A 20,088-nucleotide genomic window follows, 5' to 3' on the forward strand; every position below is an offset into this window, starting at 1 on the left:
GATACTATTTTTCCCTCATAAGCACGTGAGCTTGTGTGAACTGTTTCTGAGAAGACATAAACAAATATCTACTTACCTTATATAATGAACTGAAAGGAGAATAGAAACAAGTTTACTCATGTAGCCTGGGAACCAAAGAGTTTAACTGGAGTTACTTAAGGAGGATTGGCAACTCTATGAGCGGCTCTCCCAATAGAGAAAGTATCTTTCCCATCAGCTAGTAACTGTCTGCATATCCTTGGGGAGAAAAAGGACCTGTGATATCCTACCCCTTCCATGGATGGTCTGAGTAACTACTTTTCTTTATTTAATCATAACAATGGAAAACAGATTATTTAGAAAAATTTAAACATAATATATATAGTTATATTCATAAGATTAAAAAAATTGAATGATTTCTGGGTTATTCAATAGTATTCTCAGTCTCTCTAATTCCTATAAACAATTAATTATCTAGATAGATTGGGTCAGTCTGAGGTTAAGTTGCTTTCTAGAAGAATACTTTGTCCACATTTTGTTTGCTTATATTTCTCTTCTATCCTGACAACTGTTGAGTCTTTAAACATTGTCACACATGAAGGTTTTGTAAAGTTCTACATTCTACTATTTTGTCTTATATTTATTAATTGAAATATTCTTATAAAAGGAATTTCCTCTCATTAGCTATCTGGGCACATTCCTTCATAACTCTTTCTTTCAGTGTTTCCCAAATTGAAGTCTATAGATTCCAGGGAGTCTGCTGAGTGGCAGATATCTATGGGGTTTGTATTATGATAAAACCTCTGTATTGGTATCTTAGCAATGGTTAAGGAATGTTGGAAGCATATCAGCTCATTTAGATGATATCTAGTTCACTTAGATGGGATTCTTCGGTTCTTGGAGTTCAACCAGCAATCTGCAGTGCAGTTGGCATTGGCATCTAGCACCCTGATGGAGCAAGTTGTGCTGCTTTAATTAACAAAGTTAATTAGAGAAAATAGCGTAGTATACCAGGCAATATTTCAGTGGATTTTAGTTTGAATAAAGGCCCTCATACCGAAGCTAGACAAGGCAACCTAATAGGAGGAAAAGACCCCGAGAAACAGGCAAAAGAGTCAGAGACACACCTGTCCCACTGTTAGGAGTCCCACAAACCCACTACGTTAACAGTCATAACGTATAAGCAGAGGACTTGGTGCAGACCCGTGCAGGCCCGGTGCTTGCTGTTTCAGTCTCCATGAGCTCATATGAGCCCTACTTGATTCAGGGGGCCATCTCTGGTGTCCTCACCCCTCTGACTCCTACACTCTTTCCTCTCTCTCTTCCTTGGGGCTCCCCTATTTCAGAGGAAAGGGACCGGATGGAGACCTCCAATTAAGACTCTCTGCGTAGTGTCTGGCTGTGGGTCTCTGCAGCTGCTCACAGTTACTGCTGGAGGAAGCCTCTCTAAAGATGACCGAACACGGCGCCTATTTATGAGTATAGGAGAATATCATTACGAATCATTTCATTGATTTCTTTTTTTGTGCTCAGGCATGTCTGGGCTCTATAGTTTCCAGTTCATGGCCCTCCAGGAAGTGTTGGGCATGGGTCCCTTTCAAGTTGTGGACCTCAAGTTAAATCACACATTGTTTGGCCACTTCCAAATTTTCTGTGGTCAGATCTCTTGTTCCTCTGGACTATGGGGTGTGGGGGTGGGCATCTGCAATTTCTCAATTTTAAATTCTCATGGCTCTCTCATCTAGTACTTAGCTGACGTCCTTTGCTTCTGATATGGGTGTTTTCCAGGGCGCTGCCTAGCCTGCTGGGAGCAGCTTGGAAGAGGGAGTCAGGGTGATGCTTATTCCTAGATCTGTTGAGAAAGTCTAGACTTTCTAAATTTTTTCTTGTTTTGATTCTCTCCTCAGGCTTACACAAGACCCTTTAGTCTTGGCAGGTCATTTATTCTATCACTCTTAGCCTCCAAAAAACCTTCTCATCCATCTGACTTGTCTTAGTGTTTGTATCGATGTTAACGTGTTCTTCATATTTAATTTATAATTTTTTAATGTTTTTACTTGTCCAGGTAATGAAGCCTTACTATTTAAAAATGTTAAACAATTTCAGCTGGCATAGAGGCCAAAGTTTGTTTCTCTTAAATGAAAGATCTACACATGCCCTAAATTTGAGAAATGTCCTTCTGTCCTGTTTTTGTTCCAAAAAGCTATTTTCTGGTCCATGTTCTTCACAGTCTGTCTGCTAAGGAGTGGCCCCAGTCAGGTTATTTAGTGGTGTGTGTATATAGAGCAGGCCTGGGCCTCTCAGGGAGAAAGGGTGCTTTAGGAAATGGCTTTTGGAGCCTACCGCCTGAGCCGCCCTTTTGCGGTTTTATACTTGGGTCATGTGAGGCCTGATGAAGACTCTCCTGGCAGAACTATGCATAGAACCACAATGAGACCTGCCCCCACACACTCCAGCAAAAGAGAAACAATTGTGCCTCCACAAACAAATAGCGCCCCATAAAACAATCTTCAGGCTGGGTCTATCAGGTGTCTCCAACTGTGCTCAACTTCTCAGTCATCTGAGAATGTCTTATGTCCTATGGATCTCCAGCCTCAGGTGCATTCATTGAGTCTTTGATGTCTCAACAACTAGATGTTTTGTTTTTATGACATGAACCTCTTATTTAATTTTTTTAGACATTTTATAGAATAATCTCAGTGATGTGTCTGCTATATAGGTGGCATTCAATACACATTCACTATAATTATTACAATTCTGTTTTGAAGCGTGGAAAGGGGTGAAAATGAAGGGAGAGATGATGAAGATCTAGAGACAGACGTGTCTCTCCCTTGTTGGCTGTAAGTTATTTGACCTGAGCAAGTTGCATAGCCTATCTGAATTTTCATGGCAAACGTAGAAATGGAGGGAAAATTGTAACCTCATGGAACTAGGTGGTAGGTTCTTAATAAATAGAGATTTTCTCATGACAAATGTAAAAATGGATAGAAAATTGTAACATCATGGAACTACGTGGTAGGTGCTTAATAAATACAGATTTCTGTCCTTCGTCCATTTTGGACACACACTTAGATTGTCACTTAGTTTTGTCACAACACAGTTGTGAGATGTGTGGTAATCACTATAATACACAGGCCTGCGTCATTATCTTTAAGGTAAGGACAATAATTATAAGGATTAAATTAATTAGTACATGTAAGGCCTGATGGCAATAAGAGCCTCGTTGTGTGCTGGTTAGTTTTCTGTCAAGTTGGCACAAGCTAGAGTCATGTGGGAAGAGGGAAACTCAAATGGAAAATGGCCTCCCTCAGACTGTTCTGTGTGACATTTTCTTAATTAATGAGTGATGTGGGAGGGCCCAGCCCACCTGGAATGGTGCCACTACCGGGCAAGTTGTCCTGGGTTATATAAAAAGTGAGCTGAGCAAGCTTTGAGAAGCAAGCCAGGAAGCAATGTTCCTCCCTGGTCTCTGCTTTGGTGCCTATCTTGAGTTCCTGCCCAGACTTCCTCAATAACAGACTATGATCAGGACATATGAGCTAAATAAATGCTTTTCTCCTCACCTTGCTTTGGGTTGTGGTGTTTATCACAGCAATAGAAAGCAAACCAAGATAGTTGTTATCTACTAATCTTGTTTCCCTTCATTTAATGATGCAGTTGGTAAAACTAACTAAACTTAGAAAAGAGGTGTAGTATAAGTGCTGGAGATGCATGCCTATAATCTAAGCCTTTGGGAGGTGGAGGCAGGAGGATCAGGGGTTCAAGGCCAATATTGGCTACATAAGCCTGATTTGAGGAAAGCCTGGATTACATGAAACTATCCAAGGAAAAAGACACAAGAATATTAGAACTGTGAAGACTTGGATTGGGAAAAGAAAGGAAGGAAGAAAGAAAGAAAGAAAGAAAGAAGGATAAAGGAAGAATGGAAGGAAGGAAGGAAGGAAGGAAGGAAGGAAGGAAGGAAGGAAGGAAGAGAAAAAAGTCAGTCCTAGGTTTCACACCTAGAAATCCTGATTTACTAGTCTGTGGACAAAGATTAGATATCATAGATCCTTTTTATTGACTTCTGGATATTTTGTGCATGACTCAAAATATTTTTTCCCAGACTGAGAACCACTGTTCAAGAATTAAACTTTGATCAGTAGTAAATTACAATATACTCCAGAACTCTCCAGTGGCAGTTCCAGACTTTCCAGTTTCTTACCATTCCTCTTACTTATGGACTCGAGAATTATAACTCTGCTCACAATGCTACCTTTCCCCCTTTTTCACACCAGGGGAAACATGCTGCCCCTATCTCAATGAGGCACAGCAGAGTAGGTCACCCTCAGTGTCTCTCGGGCTCTCCAGTGAACCCTAGACACAACAATCATCTCCTTCTCTGTCTGAGGACGGATGAGGCAAACCCCTGAAGAGATTTGGGGGTGTTTGAAGCAGAAACAATCTCTGATGTTGGGAGGTCCCTGCTGTGGTGTAAAAATGTGTATCATGCCTGCTGATCCTTAGATTCGTTACTGAGGAAGAGAGGACCCTAGTATGTGAGTATTATTCTAGACAGCTCCTTGACAGATTCCTTGGAAGGATTTGGCAGTGTTCATGTCTGTGTCTGTCTAAACTAACTGAAGCAAAATCTCTGAGGATTGTGGTCTTGATGTATATGGAAATGTGTGTGTATGTGTATACATGTATATATTAATGCTAAACATTAACTTTTTTGGTTGAGAATTTTATGTGTGAGTACTATATTTACATCATTTCTCTCCCTTCCTCTTCTCTAACTCTTCCTATGTCTGCCCCATTGCCTCTAAAATTCAATACCATGTTTTTAATTATTATTATTGTTACATATAATTAATATATATGTATATAAATTCAACCTTTTGATTGACATTTAGTGTCACTCGTTTGTGTATGTGTTTAGGTCTGAGCACTGGTCCAGGGGTTTTGTGACTTTCACAGGCAGCAGAGTGCTGAGCTGAGGGAAGCAGGAAGGTGCCTCAGCAGAAGATGACTCAGTAGCCATTGTTGGTGCAAACTTTGGGAGGCTGACCCCGGGTGGCTCCATTTAGACATATTTAAACACAGAACAATCTGGTGAAAACTAGTCTTTGATTCACTCAATCCTGCATGTACAACAAGACGTACTAAATCTCTTTGTATTTGTGAGCTAAACACTACATTAAAGGTCTTTGTAAAGTACATGTGACACTATCCATAAAGGTAGATTCTATAGATTGGCAAGAAAAAAAAACTAAGTTTACCAGAAGGATCCAGAGAAGGGTCAGATGTCAGAAAGTCTCCAGCCACACAGGATGCCAAAGGGTCAACAGGCTAGAGGCATATCAACTCTAGCTTTCTAAGTGGGAAACAGATTTTGCACTCATTCCCTTGAAGGAACATGTACTTAACACTCCAGGTTGCTCTAGTTCTTGCCTGTGAGCACAAAGACCTCTGTGATCCCCTACCGGCACACTTGGCATTGGAAAACCTATCAGGGGCCTCCTCCCTGGACAAGACCGGTTCTTCCTCTCTTGGCAGCCATTTATTTCCTGTACCTCTTCATCTAGGGGTGGGATTTGTGAGATTCCCTCATGAGATTTCCTTCATCTGTCTTGGCAAGTCAGCAGGTGTTGTCACTGTGCTGGTCTGCTTTAGGTGACCACATCGTTAAGATTTTCTGGGCATACCTTCCGTGTCATACACAGAAAACACTAGCTAATGGCAGACCTTCTGATCCTCTAGCTCCTAGGACATTTCAGCTCTTACAGTTTCCCCAAATGCTCCAGGAGCCTGAGGTGTTGGGGTTGTGTTGTAGATGAATCAGTTATGGTTGGCATCCATGGGCGGTTCTCTATGCTTCAATCAGTTGTCGATTTCTGTTATTATCGCATCTGCTGCAAAAAGAAGCTTCATCCATGAGGTGAGAGCCGCACTTCTCTGTTGCTAGAAGAACAGTGGTTTAGAATTCAGGTGTAAATTACACTGTTTTAATAAAGAAGCAGTAGGTGCTCTTTTGGAGTCTGTGGCCTCACCAGCCACTGGTGGCTGCCTGGGTTCACAGTACCATACATGAATTTATTCCTATTTAGTGGGTATAAAGGCCAATTACATGGCTTTTGGCTACCCTAAGATATACATGCCTCTACTGTACCTTTGGGGATATCTTGCCATGCTTGTCATTGCTTTGGATCGTAGATTTTATAGGTGGGGAGGATTAATGAGTGCATTCCCCCCCTGGCAGCTTGCATGGCACCGTTAAATCCTATGAGAACTAGTCTTTGGTGAAGAGGCTTCCACATCAGTTACAGTCTACTCCTCTAAGTCCTGTGTCTGAAGTGTGTGGTCCCTTCAAGGGCACTGGCAGTAGCCTATGCTGTTCTGGGAAGTCTCTCTGACTCTCTTGACCAACAACTCAATGGGGAGTTCCCATGCCTGGTACTGGAGATCTTGTTAGATAGTCTATGGCTTCTGGCTTCTAGGGGTGCATTATTATCCCAAGTGGCATAACTTCATTTAATTTATTTAGGCATGTGCACAGACATATATGAAAATACATTTCTTAAAATCAACAGAAGGTAATATGTCCACTCTGGATATTCCAGTCGTCCTTAGTGTTCCTTATCCTCTCTCCTTCCTCAGCATTGTTCTTCCTCCTCCATCTCCAGAAAAATTCACCCCCTTTACCCGTTCTCTTCCCTCTTCTTAGCATCTCTGTTCTGATACCCTCTGTTCAGAGTCCCTTATTCCCCCCGCCATGGTTTCTTCTGAATTACCATGCTTCTGTGATTACTCCTGTTGGTATACTCGTGTAACAAGATTCACAGCTAGGATCCACAAATAAAAAAAGAATACATGGCATTTGCAATTCTGGGTTTGGGTTACCTCAATCACTATAATATCTTCCAGGTCCCATTTATGTGCAAATATAATTATATATTTTGTTTTGTTTTTAGACAGGGTTTCTCTGTGTAGCTTTGGAACCTGTTCTGGAGCTCACTCTGTAGACCAGACTGGTCTCAAACTCGGAGTTTGCCTGGCACTGCCTCCCAAGTGCATTAAAGGTGTGCACCACCACTGCCCAGCTTACAGTCTATCATTTTGTTACAGTTTAACACTATTCCATTGTGTGTACATGGCACATTTTCATTGTCCAGGCTTCAGCTGAATGATACTTAGGTTGTTTCCACTCCTCAACTGTTGTGAATAGAGGCCCAACAAACAAAGTTGAACAAGTATCTGTGGAGCAGGATGTTGAGTCTTTTGGACACATGCCAAGAAGTGGTCTAGCTGGATCATATGGTAGATTTAATTTCAGCCTTTTGAGAATTCTGTACATGGATTTCCAGAGCAGCTGTGGCAGTTTGTAATTCCACCAACAGTGGATATAGGTTCTCCTTTCCCACCTCCCCTCCAGCATTTGTGTTCTGTTGTTTTCTTGGTCTTATTCATTCCGACAGCGCTGAGATGAATTAGTTTTCATTTGCACTTTTTTTTAAAAATTGTTTTTATTGAGCTATATATTTTTCTCCACTCTCCTCCCTTTCTCTCCCCTCCACTCCTGCCCTTTCCCATGGTCCCATGCTCCCAATTTACTCAGGAGACCTTGTCTTTTTCTACTTCCCATGTACATTAGGTCTATGTATGTCTCTCTTAACGGTCTTCATTGTGGTCTAGGTTCTCTGGGATTGGATTGTGAATTGTAGGCTACTTTTTTTTTTGCTTTATGTCTAAAAGCCACTTATGAGTGAGTAATATGATATTTGTCTTTCTGGGTCTGGGTTACCTCACTCAATATGTTTTCTAAATTCATCAGTTTGCCTGCAAATTTCAAGATGTCATTATTTTTTCTGCTATGTAGTACTCCATTTTGTAAATGTACCACATTTTCCTTACCCATTCTTCCGTTGAGGGGCATTTAGGTTGTTTCCAGGTTCTGGCTATTACAAACAATGCGCTATTTATATAGTGAACACATGTCCCTATGGTATGATTGAGCATCCTTTGGGTATATACACAAAAGTGGTATTGCTGGGTCTTGAGGAAGGTTGTTTTCTAATTTTCTTAGAAATTTTCATACTGAAATCCAAAGTGACTATACCAGTTTTCACTCCCACCAGCAAAGGAAGAGTTTTCCCTTTATCCCACATCCTCTTCAGTATAATTGTCATCAGTGATTTTGGTCTTGGCCATTCTTACAGGTGTTAAAAGATGCAGTCTCAGAGTTGTTTTGGTTTGCATTTCTCCGATGACTAAGGATGTTGAGCATTTCTTTATATGTCTTTCAGCCATTTTAGATTCCTCTGTTGAGAGCTTTCTGTTTAGGTCTGTACCACATTTTTTTATTGGATTATTTGTTCTTTTGATGACCAATTTCTTGAGTTCTTTCTATATTTTAGAGATCAGTCCTCTGTCCATTGTGGGGGTTGTTAAAGATCTTTTCCCATTCTGTAGGCTGCCATTTTGTCTTGTTGAGCATGTCCTTTCTTTACAGAAGCTTCTCAGTTTCAGGAGGTCCCATTTATTAATTGTTTCTCTCAGTGTCTGTGATACTGGGGTTATTTTAGGAAGTTGTCTCGTGTGCCGAGATGTTCAAGTGGACTTCACACTTTCGCATCTGTGAGAGTCAGTGTGGTTGGTTTTATGTTGAATTCTTTGATCCCTCTGGACTTGAGTTTTGTGCATGGCAATAGATATGGATCTATTTTCATTCATCTACATGTTGATACCCAGTGATGCAGCACCATCTGTTGAATATGCTTTCTTTTTTCCATTTTATATTTTTTGCTTCTTTGTCAAAAATTAGGTGTTTGTAGGTGTGTGAATTGATAACTGTGTCTTTGATTCAATACCATTTTTTCTCCTGTATGTTTTTATGCCAATACCAGGATGTTTTCATCTCTCAATTTGATTATTTCCTGCTGTCTAGTTCTTCTGGGTGAGCCTACTTCTTTTTGTTCTAGAGTTTTCAGGTATTCTGTTAACTCACTAGTGTGGGATTTTTCCAACTTCTTTCTGTACACATTTAATGGTATGAATTTTCCTCTTAACCCTGCTTTCATTGTGTCCCATAAATTTCAGTATGTTGTGTGGTCATTTTCATTGAATTTTAGGAAGTCTTTGATTTCTTCCTTTATTTCTTCCCTTACCCATAGATGATTCAAGTGAGCATTGTTTAATTTCCGTAAGTTTGTGGGCTTTCTGAAATTAGTGTTTCTGTTGAATTCTAATATTAAGCCATGGTAATCTGATATGATACATGGAGTTATTCTATTTTTTTGTATCTGTGGAGGTTTGCTTTGTTACCTATTATGTGATCAGTTTTTGAGACGGTTCTATGGCATGCTCTATAGATTTCTGTCAAGACCGTTTGATTTGTAACATCTGTTAGTTCCCTTATTTCTCTGTTTATTTTCTGTCTGATAGACCTGTACAGTGGTGAAAGTATGGTGTTGAAGTCTCCCACTATTAATGTGTGGGGTTTAATGCATGATTTAAGCTTTAGTGGTATTTCTTTTACATATGAGGGTGCCCTTGTATTTGGGGCTTAGATGTTCAGTATTAAGATTTCCTCTTGATGGGTTTTTTCTTGTGACTAATATGAAATGTCCTTCTTTGTCTCTTTTGATTCATTTTACTTTGAAGTCTATTTTGTTAGATATTAGGATAGCTATACCAGCTTGTTTCTTAGGTCCATTTGATTGGAAAAAATTTCCCAACTCTTTACTTTGAGGTTTGAGGTTGAGGTGTGTTTATTGTATGCAGCAGAAGGATGGATTCTGTCTTTTTATCCAATCTGTTAGCCTGTGTCTTTTCATAGGTGAGTTGAGTCCATTTATATTAAGGGATATTAATGACCAGTGATTGCTAGTGCCTGTCATTTTAGTTTTCATTGTTGGTGGTGTTATTGTATGTGTTTTTCCCTTCTTTGGGATTTGCTGCTGTGAGATCAGCTATTGTCTGTGCTTTTGTGGATGTACCTAACTTCCTTGGGTTGGAACTTTTCTTCTAGTACTTTGTATAGGGCTGAGATTTTTGGCTAGGTATTGGTTAAATCTGGTTCTGTCATAGAATATCTTGTTTTATCCATCTATGGTGATTGACAGTTTTGCTGTGTATATTATTCTGGGTTGGCATCCTTGGTCTCTTAATGTCTGCATAATGCTTAACCAGGACCTTCTGTCTTTCATTGTTTCCATTGAGAAGTCAGGTATAATTCCGATAGGTCTGCCTTTATATGTAACTTGGCCCTTTTCTTTATATTTCTTTGCAGTTCTTTATATTCTCTCTTTATTCTGTATGTTTAGCGTTTTGATTATTAAGTGATGAGGGGACACTTTTTGGTTCAGTCTATTTGGTGTTCTGTAAGCTTCTTGTGTGTGTATATACATACATATATATATATATATGTGTGTGTGTGTGTGTGTGTGTGTGTGTGTGTGTGTGTGTATCTTTCTTTTGGTTGGGAAAGTTTTCTTCTACGATTTTGTTGAATACATTTTCTGTGCTTTTAAGTGTACTTCTCCTTCTTCTATCCTTATTATTCTTGTTTAATTTTTATTTTTTTAATTATTATTTTTTTTACATACCTGAAGGGACAGACATGGGTGCTGGGAAACAAACTCTTACATTTTTGGTTATGAGCCTAGTCTTTAATGGCTGAACCATCCCTCCAGGCCTATCTTTATTATTCTTAGGTTTGGTCTTTTTAAGGTGTCCCATATGTCCTGGATATTTTGTGTTAATCTTATTAGATTTAATGTTTTTTTTGACCAATGAGTCTATTTCCTCTATTGTATCTTCAGCACTTGAGAGAGACTCTCAACTTTTTATGCAGTTTATGTTTGCATTTGTGGTTCCTGACTGTTTTCTCATAATTTACCTCAGTTTTTGTTTTCTTTATTATATCTATTATGTTTTTCAAGTCTTGAATAGTTTTCTTCATCTGTTTGGTTACTTTTTCTTGGTTTTATCGAAGGGATTTGTTGATTTCTTCCAATTTTTTGTTTGTCTCTTTCTCCATTTCTTTGAGGGAATTTTTCATTTCCTCTTCAATGGCCTCAAACATTCTCCTAAGGTCATTCTTTAGATCATTTTCTTCTGCTTTATCCATATTTGGGCATTCATGTCTTGCTATTATAGGCCACTTGTTTTTGTTGGTGTCATGTTGCTCTTTGTGGTGTTGAGTGTGTTCTTACCTTGTCTAACCATATATGTATATATATTAAAATTGTCAATATGGGGTGAAAGATAACAAGAATAGAAGAAACATTCTAGTTTAGACTCTTGGATTCCAGATTACTATAGCAGCAGAAGAACTGTGTTGTCTGGTCTTAAAAGACATTTATCCCATTAGGATCCCTCGAGGAGCTCATTAAAAACAACCACTATCATAGCCTGCTACTGTGACTGTGCCATATCTAAATTCCAGGCCTAACCAAGTTGCATAGCCTGTCCTCTGGTCCAGTCTGGTGAGCTTCCTGGACCCTAATATGCCTTTACTTTCCCCATTTCCAAACCAACCTCAGATCACATGCCCTGTGGACCACCTCAGTATAAGTCTCACTCTCAGATCTCCCAGCCTCCAGGGATAAGCCCAGTCATATATCCTATGCACCAACCCAGTTCAGTGAGGCCCCAAACACTAACATACCTGATAGATAGCCAACTTCCAGACCTAGCCAGGATGCACATTTGTGCACCTACCTAGCCTGGTGAATCCCTGGAACCAAACCTGCCCACACTATCCACAACCCAAAGGCCTAGCGTTTGAACACCTTGTAAGCTGGCCCACCCATGTCATCCCCACACCACAAGGCAAAATATGTACCTCAGCCCAATAGGATCCAATTCTTTGTCTCATTCACATGTCTCTGGCTTACTACCGGATTGGAATCAACCCCATTCCTCCATTCCAAAGTAAACAAAGTATCTGAAGGATTGACCTACAAACTCCTCCTGTGAAATTAGTTAAGCTTGGGCAACAAGATAAGCAAAAACAAATTTCTTCTCAATAGAGGCATCCTAGAATCTCAAATGAGACATACAACCAATGAAAGAAGTCCATGAGCCCAGGTCTCATCACAAAACGACAAATAACATGAAAGACCAAGATACCATGTCTTCTCTCAAATACACCATCCTAGAGAAATGCTTTCCAATGAGAATGACCCAGATGAACAGTAATATATTTTTTGAAAATACCTTTTATCTCCAAGGAGATTGAATTTCTGCCAACTTAACAAAGTGCTTTGAGATCATTTAAAGTTATGTCCTCAGTCTTTAATCCTGCTGTATATTAAGCCTGTTTAGATTTAACATACTTCAAAGAAAACAATGTAATAAAATTTCCTTGACTTGCACTTCCCATGTAATCATCTTTTTCAACCTGTTTTAAAAACATATCTCTAGGGAAGTGGTGGTGCAGCCTTTAATTCCAATACTTGTGGGGCAGAGGCAGAAAGATCTCTGTATGTTCAAGGCCACACTGTCTACAGATTGGCAGCCAGGACTGTAACACAGAGAAACACTATCTTGAAAAAGCAAAATAAAAAGCATAACTCTCATCTATGATTATATACTCTCCCATGTCCCTGACCTAGGAGAAAGAGTGTGTGTTTTGGTAACCATATGCTGAAAACAGTCAATAGATTGAAAGCCACCTTAAATAACAAATATCTAATAACAAGCACACTGAAAATGAGATTCTGGAAACACTCCCATTCTCAGTAGCATCAAAGACAATAGCATATCTTGGTGACCCGCCCAGCAGGTTTAGTTATTCTAGAGTCCTGAAGAGGCTCTACCTGAAAGAACATGGGTGAGAGAGAGAGAAACGGAGACCAAGCAAAATTATTGTCAAGGTCTTGTTTATTGAAGCAAGTTTTTGTCTTAAATACTCCTCCAGTGGGAATGGCCCCTAACTTCTTGGAATAAGCCTAACCAAGGAGGTGAAGGACAGGTACAAGAAAACTTTAAACCTCTGAATAAAGAGGCTGAGGAACACACTAGAAGACAGAAAGAATCACCATGCTCAAGGATTGGTAGAAGTAATATTGTGGAAAATGCCAATGTGCAAAAAACAATTTATAGATTCAACTACAAAACAAAATCACCATGACATTCTTCACAGAATTAGAAAAAAACTTAAAATTCACACAGAATCACAAAATACTCTAGAGAGTTAAACCAATCTTAAACAGAAATAACAGCACTCCAGGGACTACTGTACCAGATTTCAAGTTATATTACAGTTATTGTAGGAAAAACAATATATATGTTGTTTAATATATATATATATATATATATATATATATATATATATATATATATAATGTCTTCATTGGAAATACGATACTGACAATGCTTGGGTCAGTTTCCCAGTTTCTCCCAGAGCTTCCCTTCAGATCATAGAGGAGTAACCCAGAGGGCACTGTCCTGAACTGGGGGATCCTAGTTTTCCAATCAGAGAATATCCTGAAATCCCCTTTCATAATTGTGTTTAGTGCTTATCTAGCATTAGACCCATAGAATGATTCTAGACTGTGTCATCCTCATTCTGTTGAAGGCACAATATATTTGAACAAAGGGTGGCCACAAATAAAAATAAAATCACACTGGGCAAGACCGTCTTTTCTATAGCACTGACCAGTGACAGTCTTCTGTGTTGCAGTCAGGGTATGCCAATACAGAAGAGGGAACTGTAGGAGAGAGGGTATGCCAATACCGAAGAGAGAACTCTAGGAGAGAAGGTATGCCAATACAGAAGAGAGAACTCTAGGAGAGAGGGTATGCCAATACCGAAGAGAGAACTCTAGGAGAGAGGGTATGCCAATGCAGAAGAGAGAACTGTAGGAGAGAGCACTGAAGAACTGAGGAATCATGTAGATATCAGTGACTCAACCTAGATGTGATATGTGCCAATTTCTTGCTCAGTCAGCTAGCGAGAACTAAAACCACAGTTTCCACCCATCCACATGAGAGGCTGAGAAGGCATATGGAAGAACACACAAATGTTGGATGAGTGTTAAAAGTCTCTCTCACACTTGATCCTTGGTTCTCTGAAACCACATATGTGGGAAAAAATTCATAGGCAACTTCACATCATTACAAATTCTAAATGATCAGGTCAAGGTTTCATATCATTTATACTTAAAGAAGAAGAGGTTGATAAAGTACATACTGTCTTTCTAAGAAACTGTCTTTAGCGTTCTGTTAAAAACCAACAAAAGTTTGCTTAGTAGTTGTGAGATCTGGGGAAGTCATTTAGCTCCTGTAAACTCATACCTCAATTGAAAATGGAATATCAATCCCTTATTCATGGGTATGCTGTGAAAGCTGGACTAGAGATGCCATTGAAAACATCTCCTATAATGTTCACTATCAAGTGTCAAAGTGAATTTTAATGTTACCGGCATAGTTGATACTATAATATGATCTACTATGTGCTAATAACTATCAGAAGCTAGTCTGCTGTTTGACAGTGAGAAATAATTTGATGATGTTCCAGAAATGAAATATCTATCATCTTTATATTCTTTTCTTTGTAGGTCATGGGGGATTTTCCAGGTCATGCCCTTCCTGGAACACTTTTCTTTGTCATAAGTCTTTGGTGGAGTATAAAGCACATTCTGGAGCATGTTTGTCGACAGCAAAAGAGGTCTTCCTCCCTTATTACCAAGGAATTCTTCTTTCGAGCAGAAATTGTGGAAGGAATTGTGATTACTGGCGTGGTATTAGTAGGTGAATTGACTTACTGTGTTGTATTTTCTTAGTTTGGTGTTTTTATATGCATAGAAATTTTCTTTCTTTCTTCCTTCCCTTTTTTAAAAAAACAAAATCAAGAAATTCCAGAGCAGAATATCTTATTCAAAAATACTTATTAAATGTTCTATTACAATTTCTCTATGATATTATTTGTTAGCAATGTGGTATTTCAGGCTTATACAAAGGTCCATTTCTTAATAAATTAATTGTAGTATTTAATTTACCTACTCTATCATGGTGAATTTCTTTTGTGGAACTGATTAGATCCTCTGCAATTATTACTTATCATTTTTTCTGATCTCTGCAAGAATAAACGCTATTAGAAATCATTTCAAATGATGCAAAATAATCAACATTGCTGAAAGGTTATGGAGAGGGGCCATGGCCAAGGAAAGCCTGCTTCATGATCTCTCCCTTTTCCTCTAATGTCCTGAATTAAAGAGAGTAGTTAGTCCAATAATTTATGAAACCTTTCCATTGCTTTAGAAAATCCTATAAAAATGGTCTACCTTTAGTTTCATTGTAGCCTATATAAAAGATAAGACTCCTTGGGGTTTTTTTTTGTGCTTTCTTCATGGAAAGAGGTTTTGGATATGACTCACACTAATTGTTTCCAAAGGGAACTTTTCTGCAAACTTATATATGTTAGTAAGCGAGCTGACATCTCTGAAAATTCAAGTACTTCTATAAGTGACAATACCACATTCTACATCGATTGGGGCTTCTTGCTTATCCTTTGCTGGAAGAAACTGGATCTTAAGAATTTTTGTTTTGAACTTAAGAAATTTTGTTTTGAAACCAAGGCCAGTCCTTTACCTAGTGGCAATCCAAAGATCAGGTAGTTAGGAAATGAACAGTTAGCCTCTATAACACAGTCTCATAAACCTTGGACGTTAGGTTGGAAATAGACACTTGAACCAAAATCATCAACATTGGTTGGGACTAAAATCAGTACTTGAAGCTCTAATGAAGTCTAAAGTGTCACCACAAAGCTGTGAGGGAACTGCCCAGTGTAGCACAAATAATAAAAACCCAGAGACAGAGACTGGGGTTCAACCTGAAGATCAGAAAAGCAAAGCAACCAGCCACTGGCTCTTACCTCAGACCAAAATGGTAATACTGCCTCCACGAATCCCCAGAATGAGGCTGAGCTGAGACCTGTCTCCTCCGTTTTATATTCCTTTCCAGTGCTGGGATTAAAGGCACGTACCACTATACCCCACTACTCTCTCTCTCTCTCTCTCTCTCTCTCTCTCTCTCTCTCTCTCAAGCAATGTTATAAGAGGACATAGTAGATTGAAATAAGCAATGCTCGTATCCTCTTGCATGTGTGTGCTAGGTAAAATCAAGTAGAGTGTTGCTAAAACTGTGGTGTGATTTTCTACAGGAATAATTGGTCTATACCTTGTGCTTGGAAAGCGAAATCAGCTCTCAGATAAAGAATCCCAGTTGGTCCTAATCCTGCACTGGCATCATCTTGCCATGTATGTCTTCTTTGCATTGCTAGGTGGGACCAAGATCTTATGTTTCATCATTCGTTCACTTCCAGTCTCTTTGGTCAAGTTAATGTTAGCAAATGCCTGCTTTGTGGATGGTAAGTATGGAGGAGTAGTGTTTCCATCTCCCTCCCTCCCTTCTTCCCTCCCTCCCTCTCTCCCTCTCTGTCTCTCTCTCTCTGCTGTATTTGTCTCTTATAGTAAATGTTGACATAGGCTGCTTGTTTGTTCGTTCCTGGCTGCCCAGGCCCCAAATAATCACACAGAAACCTGTATTAACTGCAATATTTGTTTGGCCAATAGCTTAAGCATATTTCTGGCTAACCCTTATATTTTAAATAAACCCATTTCCATTAATCTGTGTATTGCCATGTGATTGTAGCTTACCGGCAGGGGGTTCCGGTGGGCTCCAGTGGAGGCTTTTGTCCCCTGTGGGAAGCTACGTGGCTTCTCCTTACTTTGCCTTCTTTCTCCCAGCATTCAGTTTACTTTTCCCACCTAGATTTGGCTTCTTTATTAACCAATGGCAATAAAACATATTCACAATATGCAGAGAGGATCCCACATTGTAAACATCTGGATATCCCTGTATAATAAAATATCTTTGCTTTCTTAGTACAGTCCTGATTGGCAGGGCAAAGTATTTGGGCCATACTCAGATACTTGGCTGTGCTCTATAGGATGCCAAGGATTGTTGTATGAGCAGCCACTTGTTTGTTTTCTAGCCACCTGGCAGCTCAGACCTGAAATACCCACACAGAAACTGTATTAATTAAATCACTGTTTAGCCCATTAGCTCTAACTTCTTATTGGCTAACTCTTACATCTTAATTTAACCCACTTCTAGTAATCTGTGTATCGCCATGAGACTGAGGCTTACTGGGTAAAGTTCTGTCCAGCTCCATCGGGGCCACATGGCTTCTCTCTGACTCCACCTCCTTTCTTTCAGCATTCAGTTTAGTTTTCCCCACCCAGATCAACTCTACCTTATCACGGGCCTAAGACAGTTTTTTTTAAATTAACCAATGGTATTCACAGCATATAGAGGGGAATCTCGCATTAAAGGATTTTTCATCTCTACAAACTCATTCTGCAAGATTGAGCAGTCACAACCATTTCTGATTTGTTCATGTTTCACACCTACCTTGAAGAATCATCTTCTTTCTTTGTTTTCTTAGAAGCTATCTTCTTTATACTTTTAACAAAGAAAATTAAACGCAGAAAGTAATGGAAGCATGAATCTTCAACTGGGATAGCTAGATGTTAGCAGCAAAATAGATTCTGCCACCTGCCACCTAGCTTTTTTTTTTAGTTTTTTTCCTTGAATTTTTTTAAAATTTATTTATTAATTAAAGATTTCTGTCTCTTCCCCGCCACCGCCTCCCATTTCCCTCCCCCTCCCTCAATCAAGTCCCCCTCCCTCGTCAGCCCAAAGAGCAATCAGTGTTCCCTGCCCTGTGGGAAGTCCAAGGACCACCCACCTCCATCCAGGTCTAGTAAGGTGAGCATCCAAACTGCCTAGGCTCCCACAAAGCCAGTATGTGCAGTAGGATCAAAAACCCATTGCCATTGTTCTTGAATATTAACCTTCATCAGGCCATGAAAGGAGACAGAGACAGAGACCCACATTGGAGCACAGGACAGAAATCTCAAGGTCCAAATCAGGAGCAGATGGAGAGAGAGCACGAGCAAGGAACTCAGGACCGCGAGGGGTGCACCCACACATTGAGACAATGGGGATGTTCTATTGGGAACTCACCAAGGCCAGCTGGCCTGGGTCTGAAAAAGCCTGGGATAAAACCGGACTCACTGAACATAGCGGACAATGCCACCTAGCTTTTAAATTACTGACACAGTAAAACTTTGTCAGTGTGTGTGAAGTTGAGTCTGCAGATTTCCACCACATTAGTAATGGAAGATCTAAGTTTGAGAAGTTAATTAAAAATAAATCATATGTTTTCTTCATTTGTTTTCCCTAAGATTGCTGAGGTGGGTGAGGAAAAGGTCTTTAAAGGTCTTTAATGTTTTTTTTCTTCATTTATTATGCTCATGAAAAGGTAGACTAGTTATGTAGCCCTGAAAGCTCCCAGTGGTTGGGAGGCAACTGTTCCTTTCCTTCCATGTGAAGAAAGAATTTCTTATCTGTTGTGTTTCAGGGACAAGGGCCAAAAAAGACAAAAAAGAATCACTATAACTAATAGCCTGGTTCTCATCTTTTTAATGAACATTCTTTTCTTTTATCTTAATGAAAACTATCAAGGTGAAATTGGAATATGCTTATGTAATGAAGCACTGTAGTCAGATGCTACTTGAAGATAATGCTGCCCTACCTCTCAAGGTGTGAATTCTGGGTGTGTCTACTTTTTTCAGGGCACTGAAATCCTCAAGGCAAGGCTTTTTGGCTCCAGCTCTTCATCTGTGTATTCATGTGCTCCCTGCCCTGTCATGTTTATTATTCCTCAGCCTGCATATTAATGCCTTTAAATGCAGTTAGCTGACAGTTTCATGGTAGAGGAGAAAAGACAGATTGGAGAAGCAAAAGGAGGGTTAAATTTCCACGATTCCGCTTTACCAGGAAGGAAGTGCAAGCTGCCTTGCCCTGAGGCTCTGTGGGGATCTCATCTTACTATCAGTTGTATAGGTTGGCTAGAGAGGGAAGAAGGCTGAAAAGTGATGACTTGGTTGTCTTTGGTTTTTATTAAAATTTTTTTCTATCCCATTAGCTTTTATTTTCCACAATCACACACATGGCCGGACCTTGGTGGACACCTTTGGGCACCAACTGTTGAGCTTCGCTATATTTTTGGCAGGTCTGGTTGCCTTTATAGAATTATTCACAAAGAACAATGTAGTTCTGGCACTCCTGAGGTCGAGCTTTGTCATGCTGCATGGGATGTGGTTCTTTCAGGTGAGTTAAAACCTCCAACTGGCTCTATTTTGTTTTGACCCATGGTTTCTCTCCTTATTTGATGGCATAGTTTCTTATGGAGTTCAGACACTTTCCTATGACTTGATGTCTGTAGTGAAACTGTTGGCCTTTAAGAGGTAATGTCTTTAGGTGACCTGAGGTTCCAGTAGGAACACTGGTAGAGCAGCTGAGCAGGAAGTAGAATGTGCTTGTTATCAGACATCTGGTTATCCATTATGTAGAAACACTGAGTAGATGATATTAGTTATTGTCAGTTCTTGATAATAAGACAGCTTATAGCTTTCTCAGTAGTAAGCTCCAGAAATGTATGTCAAATAGACAAAGGAGGAACCTGTTATTTATTGAGAAACAAGTGTGTATTTGCCACTGTACTGAAAAAATATTCTTTTGAGAGAGCGTCTCACTAGGTATCCTAGGTTAGCCTTGAACTCAGAATCCTAGAATTCAAGGCTTCAGCATCCCTAGTGTTGTGGTTATAGGTGTATGCCATGTCTATCTTTTATTGGATTTTTATGGACATTGAACTTCATTCTGTTTATGATAATGTAACAGTTAAGTCTTACCATCTCTAACTTATCAATAGGAATACTCAATAAGATTAAATTATTTTGCAAGGCTCATACAATCATGAAACTAGTCAATTCTCTGCTAATTATTTCCATATAAATTTAGCTTAACAGGCAGGCATCCATGTTAGTGGAGAAAGTGCCATCACATACAGGATATTATGGAAATTCAAGCAGGAATCCTGGATGGGTATAGACCAAGAGGTGATTATGTTTGACATATATGCACACTCACCAAAACAAACATCTTCACCTTTCTCCTTTGCCAATTCCATTGATAGATGTGGGGCCTGGAAAATGGTTACATACTAAAGATGAAAGCAAGGATGGATGCATCTTTCTGTTTTGAATAAAA

The 20,088-nt window shown here is 39.5% G+C and overlaps 1 protein-coding gene across 1 annotated transcript in view; it reads left to right on the forward strand.

The window, feature by feature from the left end:
* LOC142853419 (transmembrane protein 45A-like) overlaps positions 1-20,088 on the forward strand; it is a 51,410-nt gene that overhangs the window by 27,876 nt on the left and 3,446 nt on the right. Inside the window, exons 3-5 of the mRNA XM_075978784.1 lie at positions 14,526-14,718; positions 16,130-16,336; positions 18,962-19,146. Of these exons, the coding sequence (XP_075834899.1) occupies positions 14,526-14,718; positions 16,130-16,336; positions 18,962-19,146 (585 nt within the window). The remainder of the gene's footprint in view (positions 1-14,525; positions 14,719-16,129; positions 16,337-18,961; positions 19,147-20,088) is intronic.

This window comes from Microtus pennsylvanicus, chromosome 1, assembly GCF_037038515.1.
Source record: "Microtus pennsylvanicus isolate mMicPen1 chromosome 1, mMicPen1.hap1, whole genome shotgun sequence".
In the NCBI taxonomy this organism is placed as follows: Eukaryota; Metazoa; Chordata; class Mammalia; order Rodentia; family Cricetidae; genus Microtus; species Microtus pennsylvanicus.